Source organism: Poeciliopsis prolifica, unplaced genomic scaffold (genome assembly GCF_027474105.1).
Source record: "Poeciliopsis prolifica strain line A6 unplaced genomic scaffold, Auburn_PproV2 SCAFFOLD008, whole genome shotgun sequence".
Lineage (NCBI taxonomy): Eukaryota > Metazoa > Chordata > Actinopteri > Cyprinodontiformes > Poeciliidae > Poeciliopsis > Poeciliopsis prolifica.
The window spans coordinates 5,885,653-5,904,241 of record NW_026562383.1 but is presented as its reverse complement, the minus strand read 5'-3'; the positions used below and the strand labels follow the sequence as shown (position 1 = coordinate 5,904,241).

Below are 18,589 nucleotides of genomic sequence, written 5' to 3'. Positions count from 1 at the left end.
ACCTGCCGCTCAGCAGTCGGGTTTGTTGTCAGCGCATCTCTGATTCATACGCTGGCTCTCTCCTTTCACCCGGTTCCGTGTTTCCACTCTTCTCCTGCCCTCACTTTCTCCTCTGTTATCCTCCACATGGTCTTCTTTTATGACACTGCACAGCATTGACTCCATCGTCTGTTTTTATTTCCCCTTGCCTGTCTTTTTGCCCGTCTTTTCAATTCACTTTCCCCAAGTGCTCCTGACAGATCATTCAATCAGCTGCTGCCGGTATTGGGGCGAATCCTTTTGCTGATCCAGTTTGGGATTTGCTTTATTTCCTCCCGCCGTTACCTATGCCGTTATTATGTGCCAGAGCAGCGGTTCGACAGCTGCTGAGGTCGGACTAGTACACCCAGATCAAATCTGCGCCTGTTTTTTTATGTCTGTGCCTTTCGTACTGAATGCTCATGCCATCAAAAGTCAGGTCGATCAAGCACTTACGATGCTCAAGGACATGAACGTTGATACAGGGTGAAAGTTCAGACTGTCCTGTTGGATCAGGGTCACAGAACTGATACAAGCTTTCTTTTTAAACTGCATGAAATCCTAAGATACCTCTCTGTTATTTCCTAACGCACAAAAAAATCACTGTTTATTATTTCCAAAAGCAAATAATAAGATTGATAAAGGACTTTTTAAGAGAGAATGCATCAAACATGCATCGTGTATTATTTTTGAAATGTCCAAAAGAGAAAAAGAGGCTTTTTTTTTTTTTGCCTCTGCCATCCCATTTCTGCACTTTGACTCTCATTTGAATATTTTTTAGCTCCCCTAAGCTAACAGGCTATTCCAGTAACCATCCAGTTTCTTGCTTATAGGTTGCATCATACATTTGTATCATGTAGATTACACTTCAGTTGCTTAAGGGAAATAGAAAGAATGAAAGAAGCAAGTTGTATGACTGGATTATTTGGTATTTTTAATCTAATTAATAAGGATTGCACCTCAGACAGTTTTACTCTTCATAACAAGTGAATGTGAGCAGTTGAGCAGTAAGCACAAATTACAGGCCATTGGCAACATGGGAAAGTGAATTAGCATAACTAAGGTCGTTCGTGGGAATTAAGAGTACGATTTCTATTTTTTTTTTCCGCCTCCCTATAGCCTGTGCATCACTTTCATTTGCTAAAGCTACCTGGCATTGCTTGATTTATAATTGAATGCAGTTCATTTATTATTAAAGAAGTTCCAAAGTGGTTTCGACAAGTAACTGCAGCCTGACTACTGGATTTGAAATAGCAACGCGTTGGATTACTCGTTACTGAAAGTAGCAGTCCGACGTCAGTAACGCGTTGCTGACATCACTGGGTGTAGTTTACAAGTTGTGTATTTTTACAGAGGAAAGCACTTGTTTAATCTCCCAGCATGATTGTTATGTTCTGCTATTGCATGGGAATGACAGAAGGGGGAGCTCTTAATAAGTATGTGACTAAGATATGCTGTATGAGAAGGGGAAGAAGAAGAGTAAAGAGTGAACTGAAGCTTAACTACGTCTCATGCTGCTTACTTCTACTATTTGAGCATAGCAACACCACAACAATGATACCACACAATGAGCTCGTAGAAAGATTTAACAGCAGCTGGGAGATAATGGACATTTCAGGATTACTCAACGTTTTAAAACATGCTCAGAGTAAAATTACAGCTACACATGTTTTGTCCCCCTGCCACTCATAATTGGTGCTTTCAAATACTTATATATTACACTTCCTTTTTTCCTGTTCTGTTTTTTATTCTGTTTGAGTGCTTCACGGATTAACACAAAAAAAGGCCTCTTTATAACACCCACCCACAGTTCATGTCGGGCTGACCTGCTCCATCTGCCACCGAAGTGTTACCCTCTTACATTCTTATACCTCATAGTCACTGTGAATTGGAAAACTGAGCTTTAATAACAGAACTCGGTACAAAGCAGCTCACTTCTCCTGCCCTCCCCTCTGTTTAGAGCAGCGGTGAACTTAAAAGCACACAACGGAAAAAAAAAAGAGAAAAAGCCGAAAAAAAACAGTCATTTGTCGTGACAGTGCAGCCCATTTGTTGCGAGATGGTCTGTGTGTGTCCCTTATCATGGCTGGTTTGTTTGACCAGGCTCAAAAAGCCACTTCCAGCTCAGATACACGGCGCTGTCAACAAAACACTCCGTCACCTGTCCTCATCCGCCGTTTACACAGGAACCATTTTCTCTATCTGAGGCGCGGCAAATAGATTTCACCTTATGCAACACATACAGACAACATTAACCCTGTGCAATTCCGACTGGGTTTTTGTTGTTGTTGTTGTTTTTTGATATTTATGTTTATATGTGATTAATGCAATAGGGTGTAGAGACGCATCCAGCTCACAAGATTGGATTGACAGACAATATTAGAGTTACGAAAACGGTGATGTGAAGTGTAATATTTTGATGTAATATTTTCTTTTGAAAAAAAGGAATATTTGTCGTTTTTTTCTAATGTATTGAGACTGATCCTGTTTCAGTACTAAACTTCAGCCTCTTCACTTAATGCATTCTTTCTGAAAGAAAGGCAACTAGCCAAACACCGTTTTTTTTTTTTTTTATTAAAATGAAAGCTAAAGAGGCTTGAAACTGAGCCTTGCGGGACTCCTTTTTAAAGTCATTTGGAAATTTGACTTATGACCATTTGCGAAACTATCTTACTTTTTTTTTAAACAAAACAATTATAAATAAGTAAATACATTAGCAACAGTGGTTTATGGCATATGCTCAGATCATAAATGATGAAAAATTATTGTTTGTCATATACTGGGCAGAGGTATGGCCAACTTTATCAGTTTAGTTGAGTTCAAGACATTTACACCAGAATCTGAAAGTCAAACTTCCATGAAAAAGCATCAATTTATCATCTTTTCCTTCAAAATTTCTACTCCAAACTTCAGATGCACAATACACAGTTTGCTTTTTCGCAAGGATCAAAAACCCCCAAAAAGAAAAAGATGTTACCAGACTCTATTTGTTACAACGAGGTGTGACAGAAGTGACAGATACTTTTGAGACTGAGTCTCACAAACAGCATCTGATCTGAAGTTATTATGAAGCGGTAAAGCATATAACACAGCGGGGAGGAACACTTATGTGCCACCTTCATGATCCTAAAATTTGTTTGATTTCCTGCTGTCTCTGATTGGCAGCTGCAGCTGTGAGAAACTTTGTCTTAATGAGCAGCAGGTTTCTAAAACGAGATCCGTCTTCTTGTCTTTGGTTTTCTTCCCCCTCCAGAGGCCCAGTCCAGCGCCATGATGTTCGACAGCGTCTACCTGGAGCTCTCCGCCTCTTTGGAACACGGCACAAATGAGCTGCTGGAGGCGGCGGTGCGGAGCGCGAGAGGGGACTGCGTGGGCCCCGGGTGGACGGACGGCGACCCGGCGGCTGGACGGCGAGAGAGCCTGACGAGCCGCGCCAAGCGCTTCCTGGCCGGGCTGGTGCCTCGCTCGTACGGGCGCGACCGGGAGCGTGGCCGCTACCGGGAAATGAGCCGCCACCGGGGCAGCAAGATCCTCCGGCAGAAGTCCCGGTCCTGTCATGACCTCAGCGCACTGTGACCCCCCACCCCGAACACAGACAGAAACGAAAACACACTCCACATTAACACAAAAATATTAACAAACTGGAAGACTTTTTTCTTAGGAGAGAAATGTTGAGAAATTAAAAAATATTTTAAATGTGCAGAAAAGGGGATAAAAATGTGAAATCAGAGGATATTTAGGTACATTTAACTTGTAAAAGACAAGAGCACACAGGTGAGTAGGAGAAATCGGATGATGTGCAGGAAGTTTGATTACAGGGTGAAACGCGGGATGACGAGGGCGAGAAAGATGAGAGGTGAATGATTACAGCAGACTGCCTCGGATGGCAGTGAACCATCAGCGAAGGCAATTTTGGGACAAACGGATGAGGAGGTGGGCTGCCTTTCAGCTCCAGGTTTGAGTGAATCAGCGAACGCTCATTACCTGAACGGATCGAGCGACAGAAAATCAGCAGCAGAGTCAAGGTGCCGATTTTAAAGCCTAATCAGTGCGACGGACGGATGAACGGCGCCACAAACACACACCTAGGTAGCACGCACCAATGTAGAGACTTATAGAATTTTATTATGTATATCTGTTAAAAACAATGTTTTATAGCATGCGTATTAGCAGAAGCTAACCCTATAGATTTTACAGTGCCCAGTTTCTTGACTTTACAGTACCTCAGTGGCCAATAGCAAATGCACAATCCCGACAGTGTTTGAAACAATGCCGACCCAAAGGCAAGTCTATTATCACATGTCCACACTGCATCCACCATTTTTCTGTCCAGACTGCCGTTGAGGGTTTGTTTGTTTGTTACCAAACCACAGCGGTCACTGCAATCATTGTGTTCATGTCAGACTTTCATGTACCAGGCTAACACATCAGCACTCAAGCCATATTGTTGCTGAATGCACAGTGGGCAGCCAGCACAGCAAACCCTTTACTGCAAGACGCGAGGAAAGAAAAGCGACTAAGGCGAGGCTCTTTGAACGACGCTGAGTCACGGACCACAGGGAGGCTCTTGGAGGATAAACACGGAAAACAAATCCACCTGCGGTTGTTTGACATTCTCTCTATATTTTATTCTTTTTCTTTTTTAAGTTACCTGTTGGAACTTCTAAATGGGATGATTTCTTCAGCGGTTTAGATCCAGAGGACGCTCTGGGAACGCTGTCGAGACATCTCCTCCTCACCGACACACATCCCTGCTCGTTTGTCCACTGAGCACTCTCGCCCCCTCCACTGGGAATAAATACAGTTTGGTTTGACATCTTTATGAGTTTTTCTGTGATATTTTTCAAAGGGTGCATTACGAAGCGACAGCAGCCGTTTAACCCAGGTGAAGGAATTCAACGCCTTTGAGGTCCGGTGAGTCATCAAAGGGCCTCGCCGCTCTTATTTAGGGCAGAGCGGCAAAAAGACACAGCGTCAACACAATGTGCGCTCACTTAAATTCTATACTGGTTCAGGAGGGGCGGAAATGTGAGCGAGTTTATCCCGACTTCAGGATAAGCAGTGAAACAAATTACCTATTTATTTGTGGAAATTCTTTGATCTACTTTGGTGAGATTCTCTACTTTTTCTTTAAGACCCTGACCTTAAGCTTTTCAAATTCAGCTGATTTTTTAAGCTTGATGTTTTTCATAAAGTATTTATTTTAAAGTTCTATGATAAGGAGCAAGTTTGAGTGTCCATAAAAAATTGTTTATCTAAAAAAAGGCGCTTTAACAAATGAATCTGATTGAAGCGTACAAGCATTGCTTTAAACCCCAGTATAGGTACTTAAACCAGTTTAACACTTTGGTATGTTATGAACACAAACTTGAATACATATTGTGGATTTTTTTTTTTTATCATCACAAAATAGTGCATGGTAATGAAGTTGGAAAAAAATGGTTTTAAAATATTTAAATAAAAATCTGAAAAGTGTGGTGTGCATCTGTCGGAGTCGATACTTAGTACTTTTTGCTGCAATTTAGACACGTTTTATTCTGTTTTGCAAAATAACTAATGGGATGGAGAGCATGGGAATAGAAATTTTCAAGTCTTGCCACATTTCTCAATTACATGTTGGTTTGTTGACTGGACTTTTATCTAAACGGTTCTATTGTAGCTCAGCTTTTCTGCCCAGATTTCTTTTTCAACCTCCAACAACTTTTCATTTCAAACGGTACTGAATGTGACACTGTTCACTACTCTATTACCTCTGAGCTTTTATGCTGCTTGCTAAAATAAAAGCTCAGGGCTCATGCCTTTGGCAGAGCATGCTAAGCCGGCGAACCTGTCTTGTTAGCATCTTGCTAGCTTAGCATCAGTTATCTGACTGAGCAGTTCGATTCCCTCCCAGATTTACTGTCTGTTTCTAACAGATTTTTCTATACAACTTTTACCATTGTGAAGATTTTGAAAAAGCAGGGATCTACAGAGATGTTACGGGTATTGGACAGTCGATAACTTGCTAGCAGAATGCCACTGCTACCATCTAGTTTCTTGTGAGCGCAGGACCAACGCAAAATCAGAGTCCTGCCATTTTAAAGCTGCTTTTGGTAATGCAGACCATTTCTACATATTTAAGCTGATCTGAAAAGTTTAAAAGATCCAACTAAAGCTGAGGCAGATGTTTAGTAGAAGAAAGAAAGTTCCTTTGGGACCCCAGGCGGGACCCCAAGTTCACACATCATCCAAATCCCATCATAAAGACAATAAACTACAGATAATTTACCTGCTGGCAACTTGAAATATCTGAGGGAAGAGTCTGGATGAGTATGCTCTTATTTTTTTCTCTCTCTCTCCAAGATCAGCTTTGAGAGAAGATTTGTAGCATTCGCCACAGTTATTACTCACTTCACTGCATACATGTTTTCTTGTAAAATTACTTTTCCTTATTTCGCTGGCTTTTTGTTGATGCACGCTCTCGGCAAGAGTCACAACTGTGATCCATTCATTAATTGCTTTTTTTCCCCTTTCTCTCTCAAATGACCTTTTAATGTCAAAGCATCACACGAGGAGAAAAAGTATGAATGACATGAGTCTTTTTTTTAACTTGACCAACACAATGGCATCAAAATACTTCCGTACACTGCAATAAAGGCTGAGAGTGCGGTAATAATATTGCTTCGCTTGTGTGGCTTTTTTTTAGTACCACAGTCCTCTCAGTTTGTCTAAAGCAGTGGGGTCAAACTAATTTTGATTTTGGGCCAAATCAAAATCATGAATGCTCTTAAAGGGCCGGTTGTGCCAGGATGTATTGATAAAACTTGTTCACAGACTCTTAAAATATCAATTCATTCTTAAAATTAAATAATACTCAACACCTTTTTCTGATTTTTTTGCACGGAAATTGTTTGCAGCACCAATCTGGGTATATACACGGAAAATTTTCTTGAGAAAAATTTGAAACATGAGCTCCCAATTAGTGCAAAAAAGTGCGAGGATTTGTTGATTTTGCGTGAATTTCCGCAATAATTCTCGAGAACGTGGAGGGTCTGGCTCACATAATGTGGCAGGAGACGAATAAAATTTGATTTGACTGATAAAAATAATATTTAAGCACACTTAATGTTTGCTCTAGAATCTGGAGGGCCACGTGAAAAGCTGTGGCGGTCCGGCTTTGGCCCACGAGCCTCGAGTTTGACACTTGTGACTTAAAGGAAAACCTGTAAAGTCAACAGAGAAGTTCAGACTTCCTAGAAGTATCTCTACTGTACAAAAGTGGCAGCGATGTACCCCAAGCTACTCTAAAGCTGTTTTAATCTGTGCTGCACACACACCTCCCCCATTTTTCTTTGTTAAATACCTTGGGAAAAATAATGAGTTTCTTCCATGTAAGAGTTATGCATCACGTCCTCGCCGGGTGTTGTTTACTCAGGAAGAGCTTTAGCTTATGCTCCACAGTCTGGATTTAAAGACAAATCACTCCTGTGATGTTTGGGGTGTTACTTTTCTACCTCTGAGGAAAACGGCTAAAAATAACTTTGCAGCGTTTGTTTACCTGAAATGCCTCCAAAATTAAACTTAAGTCTCATGGATTATTCATGGCTTAAGAGTTGGATTTGCTGAAAGCTTGGAATTTTTATTTAATTAGAATTTATTTTTTGCATAATCATCACTGAGGTTCAGAGCATGAAATGTGAGCCGCTGTTCTCCTCACACTGGGGTTTTTATTTATTCTCCTTCGAACGTAACACAAACACGCCTCATTTAGAGTTACCAAAAGAATTTAAAAAATCATACATATATTATTGCAAAAAAATAAATAAATAAAAATCTGGCTACACATTTACCCCCCTGGGCGTAGCAGCCTGTCAGACGTGAGCAGTCCCTGGGTTCTGGCGCGATCTGGAGTGGACGCGCTGAAGAACTCTTGAGAGGAAGTCAAACTGGCAAAGAAGCAGAGAGGGGAAGAAGGGAGGGAGGGGAAGAAGGGAGGGAGGGAGGGATGGAGGGAGCGAGTCGGACGGAGAGACGAAGGAAGCTTTGAGGAGTAATGGTTGCTTGGAGACTGTTGTCAAGGAGACAGTAAGTCCTTTGGCATCTGAAATGTCCTACATTTATGTTGATATTCAGAACCTATTTTTTTTAGGTGTGATTTCACTTTTTAACCCCTCTCGGCTGTGAGGGGATTGTCGGCGATAAGGTCAAATGGACGATGACCCCCACGTCCTAGAAGACTCTGCTAAAAGGTTGGAATAAAACGAAAGGTTTTCATCACGCTTGAAACAGATCAAAAAGAATGAAAAAAATTAAGAAGAACAAAACCCGTCAGATAACGGCAGCCGTGTGAGACCCGCCGACGCCCACAGGAGGAGGGAAGAGGAGGGAGGGCCGACGATATGACAGAATTTGTTTCCGTGACGCCCCATCGGCGTCTCAGACTGTGACAGATATCCTCCCTCTTTGTGTTTCCCTGGCGCTGACTCATTCAGTGGGCATTTTCTGTGGTTCTTGGGCAAAAAAGAAACACTTCATGCGAGAAGGGGGGGGAGAAAGGAGGCAGAGGGAGAAGCCACCCACTGAGCACCACTAGAAAGCCTGTTGAAGTTCCTCTTCGGCTTCCACCGAATAAAGACTATTTCCAGTGAGCACTGTGCATAGCTAATGAGCTGCAAGTCGCTTTCCTTTGGGGAGGGGGCAGGAGAGCCAGGTGTAACCGATGATGGAGGAGCAGAGTTAGTAAAGAAAGCAGACCTGGCCGACCCTACAGGAGGGGAAGCAACTGAGGGTCTCATGATTCTATTCATTGTGGCCCCAAAGGTCATCACTCCCCGGCTTTGAGTGCACAGTTATGGCAAACAAACGGCAAAGGGAAGCCGGAACCGTCGTCATTGAACTTGGGTGGGTGAAAGCGAGAAAGCAGTGATGGGAGCTGTGAGATGGGATGCAGCCCCGTCAGACGCTGCGATCCTCTTGCCGTTCTCCACTAACCTGGATTTTTCAGCAGATGAAAAGTTGAAGGGACGGCTATGTGCTTTGCCAGATAAACAACAGATAGCCATCAGAGGATCAGTACTCATGTTGTAAAAGACACGTATGAGGAGTAAACAACCCGTCAGTGAAACGGCAAGAAGAAAGCCGTAAGAAACTTCACTTTTGCAGTTTGTGACGAGGCCAGTGAAGAGGGAGCTGGTCAAATAAGATGCAAGACTCACAAAAGGAATCTCTCAAATTATGGGTGGATGGAGCTCAAATTAGTTGACAAAACAAAAAGAATGGGCAACAATGTCCGTCCACAGACGTGCACGTGTGGGGAGATTTACATAACCGCACACAATATTTCAGATTCCCCTTGGTACTGAATTATGTTATATAAAACCAAATGCAACCAAGGACATGTTACATTTTTTTGAAAAGTGCTATAATACACAAAACGGCAATAAAAGCCTCCCACTGGAATCAGACAATAACCAAAGACTGACATATATTCATGACAATGCTTATTTGTATCAAGAATATTTACATTCTTTTAATTTGTCTAAATATTTTCTTACTTTTAGTATTTTTTTGCACCAATGGGAATCAAGCCCCACAGCCATGACCCCAGTGTGACTGACAAAGTCTGAGGTTTTGAAATTCAAAATGTTGTTTGCTACTGTTGAGGTGGACAACCTCACCATCCACACACCTCTAGTGCCACCTACAGGCGACATCTCTTCTAGCATCAAATTGTATATTAATCTCAAATCAGCAAATGAGTGAGAAGTAACATTATATGCATTTATTATCAAGCAAATAAACGCTAAACAATTTGACTAATTTCGACTTTCTATTCCAGAAGGTCACTGAAAAGTTTCCGTTTCTTGGACTCTCCCGTCTGGATTTCCTGCCAGTGGGCTCTCCTGTGGACAAAGTGGGAGAGGCCGAACTTCGCCCAAACGTGACGAGCGAACTGATCGGACCTCAGCTTACTTTCGCTGGGAGCTGGAAGAGAAGGACGGGAAAGAAAGTGAAGGAGTGAGCAAAAAAACTAAATAAATAAAACCGAAAGCGCTAAAACCGTCAGCGTTACCAAGCTCCTGCGCGATGCTTTGCCTCTGGCTGACCGAAGCGCTGTTCCACGCGGCTTCCAGGACTCGGCTTCCGAGCCTGGAGCAGGCCATCTGCACGTACTGGCCCTGAGAGGAGAAACGGAGTTGAGTTTACGTTTCTGAACTCTGCGAACAATCCAACACAAAATCCGGCAAACATTTTGCACCTGCAGTCTCTTGAGGATTTTGCCCCTGCCTTTGTCACTGGATGTGGTGATGAGGGCCTGCAGGACGTGGCTGCCGGAGGGGTCGGAGGCCATCGTGAGGAGGTCGGCGGGGCTCAGGGTGCTCAGGCTGCTGAGGAGGTGAGAGCGCTCCTTAAACTTGGCTAGCGCTTGGACCAGCCGGGAACCGTGGTAGCAGATGGAAGTCAGCGGAACCTGAAAACCACAATTACAAAAATCTGATGCGGCACCGGGGAAAACGCACGAGGTGAAATGTGTCACCTGGACTTCCTCAGAAAGTGGAAACTACTGATTTTAACTGAACTTGTCAACTTCAAGTCAACTTTTAATGAATAGTGCTGAAATGTAAAAATTAAATAGAGATTCTAAGTATCTAAAGACAGAAAACTAACTAACTGACAAAAAAGACCAGTAAAGTAAAGAGTTTGCGGCATACCTCTTTCTGTGTGCTGCCCTCTGTTGCATCGGTCTGGTAATACACCTCATAAGTGAGCAAAGACATAAAGAGCGGCAGGCAGCAGGCGTGTCGAGAGCCGGGCTCGGCGCAGTGGAAAGACTGAAGGGAAACACGGCACAGAGCTGACATGACGGAGGAACTGGTAGCGGGGCGAAACCTTTTGGGAGGCTCACGTTCAGAAGGCACCGCATCATGTCGTCCTGCTTCTCGCCGCTTTCTGCGCAGCTTTCCGCCAGCTGGACGATCACGCCCATGTGACCCGCGGCCAGGACGGCCTCCACGCCCTGGACCAGCTCGTCGAACAGCTTCGGGAACTGGGGACGGGAAAGCCGTCAAGCGGAGAACTCTTCCGGCCCGTAGATCCGCAACAACATCATCAACAACAACAACAACACCGCTTACCAGTTTATGCTTGGCCGAGGCGGCTGTCAGCCTCTGGACGGGGAAGTTGGCGATAGGATGGAGGGCGAGGTCAACCAAACTGCCCTTGAAGTGGCTCTTGTAAAGGTCACGGAGAAGAGATTTGTGGGAGAGCTGGATGATCGTCTCTATGAGGCGACTGGAGGCCTGGTCCTTCAGGAACACCAGCAGCGGACTGCAGCAGACGAGTCAAAATGGCGTCCAATGTTATATCTCTGCTACAAGAACCCCAACAGAGAAAAAAAAAAAAAAAAAACCCCGAAAACACCTCTGACCTGACCCCGGGGGCCGAGCTGCGGCTGGTCAGGTACTCCATGGTGCGCTTCAGGAGCTGCTTGCACAGTTTGGGTCGCTTTCTGTGGCACACGGTCAGCATGGTCTGGAACACGGCGCTGGCTGCTCCGTCTGTAACGCTCACTGAAGAACAAACAAATGGAAAAACAGTTACAATGGAATCCCAACAGAACACGCACCAGCTAGTTTGTGTTTGTAATGTGACAAAAGAGCGGGAACGCTCACCCCAACCGTAAGTAAAACAATCCGTACGCGTAATATTAGAGTTCCTTGTGCCCTGACATTTCTTATCAGTGCTTGCAGAGGCTTTACTGCCACCGACAGGAGACGAATGGGAAGGCATGAAATCTGCTGCTGGCCATTTTAAAGAGTCGTTTAAAAGAAATAGAAGAAGAGTTGAGGTAAACACACCAGATATATTGTATAAAACTGCTTCTAAAGGACAGTAAGGATTTGGGTTTAGCATTTATACTTTGGCTCTGCTGTTTTCAAATCTCAACAGACATGGGAGTGAAAACCACAGGATTAAAAGTCAGCAAATGGTTTCATCACTTCTTCTGAATCTGATTGATGTTTCCTTTCCCTTTCTTGATGCCAGAGCAAACTGTTCATCACGTTTAAAAAATAAAAACACGTTTCATAGTCGATGTGAGATTTTCCAGTCCTCTGTGCTCTCAGATGTTCTCTTTGTGATGGGAGAACAAAGAAAGAATTGCGTAATCTATAATCCAGGGAAAGGGGGAAAAAAAAAGAAAAGAAAAAGCGAGTACAGAGATGGCGTGATAAAAGGCAGCTTACGATTAATATTTTCCATCAAGCTCTCGGTGAGGCTCTTCAGCTCGTACCAGAACGAGGTGGGAATCTCAAAGTCGGTCAGCTGGGGGGCAGCCCTGTGCTCTTTTGGACCTAATTCGAAGCAGAACATCAAACGAGAGACACAGACGTGAAGTCAGACGTCCCGACTCAGCCTCTGTCACGCATACTGGAAAAGGAATCAAAAGCTCTACTGCGTTTCTCAAACAGGAATAAAAAATGTGGCCAACTCTCGCTTCCTCTCTCAGAAAAACAAAATAGTTTAAAACCTACAACAAGCAATTGCTGCAATTTGCATCAAAACTCCCTCGCTATTCCTATCGGAACACACACACATTATACAGATTTAGTTGCTGTGAATGGCATCTATAACCCAGGGACATCGTTATGTTTGGCAGGAATCAAACCAGCGGAGAGGAGTCGTTATTTGTTAGTCTGGGCATGAATGGGCACTCTGCGGAGAAAAACTTCTGGTCGGGTAATTGGTCCGGTGTAACTCGTGCGAGGAACAGAGGAGCTTATAACTAGAGGGTGCCTGGAGAACAAGCCCTACTTTAAACATCCAATTAGTGATTTGATTCATCCCTCAGCAAAATCACGGTCTCCATAAACAACATACGGTATTTTGTGACAAATTTTTAAAAATGTCCTCGGGCTTTTTCCCAGTGATTTGTCCACACCAAATTGGAACTTCTTTGTCCAGGCAGCCTGCTGTGTTTTTTAAAATCCAGCAGGTGTCACTATTCAGCAACACACCAATATGGTCGACTAAGGATTTGCCCAGGTGAAAATATGAGCCAATGGCCGATAAGCTGACTTTTAGCATTAAACATGTTACACGTTGAAAAAATAAATAAATAAAACTTGCTTACTTGTGATTTTAAGTGAATTCTTTATTTAGTAGAAACACCGCAATTGTAAAATTGTGTGTTTTTTTTTGTCCCACTTACATCAACAGAATATCATGACCAGGTCACGCCGACAATGGCACTCTTCAGTGTGGATGCTACTATGGAGCAAAGATGACTTGAAGTTGACTATTTTCACTTCACTAATGGAGTCGGGGAAGAATTTAAATTCAGCAGTAATCAATAATCTTCAATTCAAATGGATTAATTTAGTTGAAAACCTCATATTTGTTATAATTTTGCATTTGTTTTGAAATGCTTTAAAGTGACAGCGCTCTGCAACAGCTGACAGAAATAAATAATGGCTGCTCAGAAATTTAAAGGGTGGAAAAACCTCAATTATATTGCTATATACAATTACACTACAGCTTTTTAAAGAGACATCTGGAATCAGGGAAAGTTCGTTTTACCAGGACAAAAAATAAATAAATACACAAAAATCAAAAGATTAAGGATCGGCCACATGCACCTCTCACTAAAACCCATCACAGTGCCTCTGTGCGTTTACCTGGCTGGGCTTCAGTGCGAGGAGGTGCGACGCAGCCCGCCAGCACGTGTAAAAGTGTGCGGACCACGTGTGAGCCGTGAACGTGTCTGATGAATTCTGCGCCATTGTCTTTCACCACCTGACATAAAGACAACACCTGGCTCTCCAGCATCCCAGCGCTTTCCTGCTCTCCCTCCTCCTCTTCTTCTTCTTTGGTCGGATCCTTCTGCGAGAACTCTACAGCAGACAATCAGGACATGTAAACATTGTCACTTATGTCTTTTTAGGTTTTTCATTTGTGGAATGAGGAATGTCATCATTCCACATTTTAGCTTTTACATCGCCACTTTTCTGACTTGCATCCTGCTATGTTTTTGGTTACAATGGTGACAATTAAAAATCAAGTAATCGCATGTTTCACAAGTACTTACCCTCCCACCTGGACATCTGTCTGAGCGCGCTCTCCACGACGTGGCCTCCACAGCGGTCGCAGGAGACCTCCTTAAACCCCGCCCCCGACTCCCCGCCCAGTTCGGCCAGGACTTCCCCCACCCGGTCCGGGCTGGACAGCGGTAGCAGCCGCTGCAGAGTGATGCTTCCCGTCCGGTCGGTGGCCACCAGGCTGGCTTTACCTTTCACTTCGGCGAGGACGTTCCCCACAAACATCTCTGTCCAATGTGTTGCAAAACATATTTATTTGAAACGCGCAGCAACGCCATGGGGAATTCAGACAAGGAATGACCAGGTCAGTTTGGTGTCTTACCCACATGAGCTTATTTTATACATGTAAATATATACACTGGCTCTAAATCTGGTAAATTCCATTTTTTAGAAGGTTGGAAAAAAAAAAAACTTTTTCCACATTTAACCTAACACATAAATGTATGGAGATAAACTGATGCCATGAAGCTTGTTCAAAAGATATAAACTGACATTTTCCTTTTCTTTTAAATGTCAACTTGTTTTCAATTTAAAACTAAAAAAGCAGAAAATAAAGATTTGAAACTGAAAAAGAATCTTCAAAATTATTTCTTTTTCGATATCAAAGTTAAAAACATATATATATACCATTTATCTCTTTCTTCTTTTAGTTTCAAAATAATTTTCAAGTTTCAAAACTTTTTGTCAGTTTTTTTTGTTACTTTTTTGCTCCAATGTGGGTCCATATAAATGTGCAACTTGCACAAACAAACCAATTCTGAGCCAATCATGTGTCAGCGTTTTCCTACTGTTGTTCTCATCTCTTTCTGGTTTTAACTTCTTAAAAGGAGGAGGGGAATATGTGTGTCGAATATGTTCGATGTCCACACGAAATAAAACCTAAATCCTGACTGCTGCAGCTCAACTGAGGAAAAACAAAGTTGCCCAGCAGGTGTGTGAAGGACAAAGATATAGAAATGTTGTCTCCATATCAACCGATGTTGTGTTACACAGAAAAGTCACAGTATCTGATCTCCTGATGCAACTCTTGACTTTGCACCTTCAGTTTCCCCAGAGGAGAACCAAACCCCTCTCACCTCTCTCCTCATCCTCTTCAAAGCCTTCACTCAGTCGCTCTCCAACGCGCCGGAAGTAGCCAACGCTCAGAGCATCCAGTCGCTTCCTGCCACCGTCTCCCTGAGGCTTTTGTCCTCGCTTTTCTTCTTCGCCTCCGTTCTTTCTTTTCTTCTCCAACTCTGCTCTTCCTCCATCCTCGGCAGGGCGCCTCCTCTTCCTCAGCCCTCCTTTCTGTGGCTTGTCTCCGTCTTTCGCCAGCATCTACGGTTCTCTGGTAGAAACGAGAGAAACTGGCATTCGCTCACTTTGCTCGACATCTTTTCGACGTTTAAACCGCGAGAAGTTCCCGTAAACAGGAGGCAGACGTTAGCCGTTGTAGCCGGAAGAAGCCTCAACTCTGGTGATTTTAGCTCCCATAAAAACCCACCGGCGGTGTATTTTCTGCTTTTACTGAACCCATGCCGAATTTACCGTCGATAAAAAAATATATATATATATCAACGCTTCCTCTGAACAAGCAATTTATGTCGAGTTTATTATAAAAACTGATTAAATTTCAATTTAAAAAAAAGAGTCCGGCTAAAAACAAAACAGCCGTTCTTGCTAGCCCGCTGCAACAAAACCGAAAAACAGCGTCAGCGAGATTTCTGTCGGTGAAAAGAATTTTTTTTTCAACAAGATAAATGTTTTATTTAAAGAAAAACTGCAAAATGACGACTCACGTGTGAGACCTGTGAAGCGTCCTTCTTCCTCTTCTCCTGTAAAGTTCCTGTTTGTGTACCTGAAAAGTAGCCTGGAGATGCAACACTGCCCCCTACAGGACCGGAGTGATGCCAGTAAATAAGAAGCTGAACAATTATGTAAAAAGCCATTATTTTCCATCTATGTAATTTTTAATCACTTAATCGTGACAATATATATATATATATATATATATATATATATATATATATATATATATATATATATATATATATATATATATATATATATATATAATATATATATATATATATATATATTAGAAACTTTCCTCCAATAGTTAAACGATAAAAACGTATTACTTTCTTTTTCTGTCCTAATGTCAACTCTTTCAATGATAACATAGTATTTTTAGGACATGAAGTTGCACTCAAGATTCCCATCTGGTCATGTGACTTATTTAACAACAACTTAAGCAAAAAAATAAATAAATAAAAAAAAGTGAGGGTCAGAAAGGTCAGAGGCTTTTAAAAACAAACATGTTGAAAGAATCTCATGAGGATTTTAAGGCAAGCTAGTGGATTTTTTTCCTTTTAATCTCAAAGTAGCTGAGCTGAGAGTCAGATGCTGTGATTTTTGTAAAAGAAAGTTGTGCAAGAAAATCTTTTTTTATATTTTTATGAACGTACAATCACACGTTGCTTCTAGTTACCACCACCAGGGGGCAGTGTAGTAACTCTGCTGGTCTATTGCTCCTTCGAACCAGTGACTCCCCTTCATCCTGTCCTGATAAGACAGAAAAATGAGATGTGGACATGAATGCAAATGCAAGTGATTCAGTCAGTCAGCCGACCAGTCCCGCACTATGTCAAGATCAAAACAGCAGAGGAGGAAAAAGAAAGAGCACAGACCACAGGCTCAGCTTTTAACCCCGCGTGTAATCGCATCAGGCTTTTGATATCAAACAGCTTGCACTTTCATTAGCAGCAGCAAAATCTGACGGGTGTGCCGGGTTCAATTTCAGCACAAAGCAAGCTGCTTTCTCAACTTTACACCAAGCGGATCAGTGAAAAACAGACTTGTTAACATTTTATGTGTTCATTATGTTCCTTTTGTTTTAGTCTCTTTCAGTCATTTTTGTTGTTTTGGCAGAGTGGTTCTGAAGAGACGTGGTCTTACTTCACTACAGCCTGTTTTTTTTGTTTTGTTTTGTTTTGTTTTGTTCTGTTCTGTGAGGTTCAGCTCAAAAGCATGTTTGAGACAATGATGCAATCAAACAAACACTGGCAGCAGACCATAGAGGCCCCCTTCCACACTGTCAAATGATGCAGTTTCTCACAACTTGCTTCCACGGACCAGTGACGTACGGCATCCTTCTTTACTCACGGCTGATGTGTGGGTGAAAGGTTCAGTGAATCACACTGTAAGGAAATGCGAGATGTTGAAATTTGCAATGAAAATCTGAATGAAAGAAAAAAAAAAAGGCTGTGACAGAGCGAGGATTTCTGAATGGCTCTTATTAATTTTATAGCAAATCCTCAGATTTCACTGCTTCCTCTTCTTTAATCCTTTAGTAACAGACCTCACATGCCAAAAAGTCGCAAACTCTGTCTTTGCCTTGCAGGAGAATTCGTGCCCCTTGAACTTTTCCACAGTTTGTTCTGCATATTTCAGAGGCCGTGTATGTCATGGGTCGACACCAAACGGGGGCATATTGTCTGAGGAAACAATTTGTGGTTTCAAAAAATTTCTCAAATAAAAACTCTTTAACGTACGACGCCACATTAAAAGATTGTTTTCAGGACCCTTTACTCTGATACCCCTTAAGAAAATCCAGCATAACTAAGTGCCTTCAGAGGTCAGTTTGTAGGGACGGCCGCCGATGTTTGAAGGGTTGCACAATTTTGTAACACAGGTAACTATGTGACTTATAATGTAGAACAATTTTCATTCAAATTGCCTGTAGAGGGGTACGAATACTTTTCTAAATGTCAGGTTTAGCAGAACAGGAATATGTGGAAAATCAGCCGCGATTCACTGGTTTAGATAAACACAACCAGCTGGGTCAGACCGGACAGAACCACAGCAGAGAACTGGCCATTTTATCTACTTCTGCCCAATACAATGTCAGAAAGAAGACGACTCCCTCTGCTTTAATAATGTAGTTTGATAACCAGGTGTGTCAATGGAGTGTCTATTTAGGACACCCAACACTAGTACCAGTGATAGAGCAGGAAGTAGATCTCATCATTTCTAGATGCAAACCTTTTTATTTTTTACCCATTCCTCCTCTGTGCACTTTCAGCATCTAAATACATGGAAATCAACTCAAAATGTAAACTTGAGGTGTGATTTCTTTCTTTATTCACGAGTCATCCTTTCACTTTGCTTTCATCCACTCTCACAGAGTAGAGAACATCAACCCAAGCTGGGACGGAAACACTCCATCAGGACCTGCCCATTTTCAAACCGTATCTCGCTCTCGTGACTTGGTTCTCATTGCTATGGGCCAGAATTTCTTTCAGGATGGGCGTGCGGGGCAGCAGTGCAACGCACAGGAAGTGAGCTGCTGCTGAGCCCATGGCCAAGAGGGTGGATGTGAGGAAGACGAAGAAGGCAAGGCGGGAAAGAGGTGCGAGAGAGGAAGCAGGCTGAACTAGAAAACAAAAAGTGTGTAAAAAAAGTGTGTACACACACTTTTTTGTGTGTGTGTACACAAAAAAAAAGGCCTCAGTGTC

At 42.6% G+C, this 18,589-nt stretch overlaps 2 protein-coding genes across 3 annotated transcripts in view; one reads left to right on the top strand and one right to left on the bottom strand.

The window, feature by feature from the left end:
* The window catches only part of rem2 (RAS (RAD and GEM)-like GTP binding 2), a 42,460-nt gene extending 35,787 nt beyond the window's left edge, over positions 1-6,673 (top strand). The window contains exon 5 of the mRNA XM_055033663.1: positions 3,272-6,673. Within this exon, the coding sequence (XP_054889638.1) occupies positions 3,272-3,594 (323 nt within the window). The 3' untranslated portion in view covers positions 3,595-6,673. The remainder of the gene's footprint in view (positions 1-3,271) is intronic.
* A 3,083-nt stretch (positions 6,674-9,756) lies between these two features.
* Positions 9,757-15,955, bottom strand: LOC129362351 (nucleolar protein 9). 2 transcript variants are annotated; one of them, XM_055033846.1, is made up of 12 exons: positions 15,872-15,955; positions 15,170-15,420; positions 14,084-14,320; positions 13,674-13,889; positions 12,243-12,350; positions 11,426-11,567; positions 11,133-11,325; positions 10,904-11,044; positions 10,710-10,829; positions 10,256-10,468; positions 10,070-10,175; positions 9,757-9,981 (listed from the first exon to the last, which is right to left on the bottom strand). In XM_055033846.1, exons 2-12 carry the CDS (start codon positions 15,408-15,410, stop codon positions 9,827-9,829), a joined length of 1,872 nt encoding a protein of 623 aa, XP_054889821.1. In that variant the 5' UTR covers positions 15,411-15,420; positions 15,872-15,955; the 3' UTR covers positions 9,757-9,826. The 2 variants fall into 2 exon arrangements, with proteins under 2 accessions (XP_054889821.1, XP_054889822.1); XM_055033847.1 differs by lacking the exon at positions 12,243-12,350.
* Between the last annotated feature and the right edge of the window lie 2,634 nt (positions 15,956-18,589).

Excerpts from the sequence above, each read along its gene's own strand:
- LOC129362351 (XM_055033846.1), bottom strand. The coding sequence starts at position 15,410 with ATGCTGGCGAAAGACGGAGACAAGCCACAGAAAGGAGGGCTGAGGAAG. Across the intron at positions 12,351-13,673 it reads TCGCACTGAAGCCCAGCCAG|GTCCAAAAGAGCACAGGGCT; the intron begins GTAAACGCACAG and ends GCTTCGAATTAG. Across the intron at positions 11,045-11,132 it reads CCTCGGCCAAGCATAAACTG|TTCCCGAAGCTGTTCGACGA; the intron begins GTAAGCGGTGTT and ends TCCCGTCCCCAG.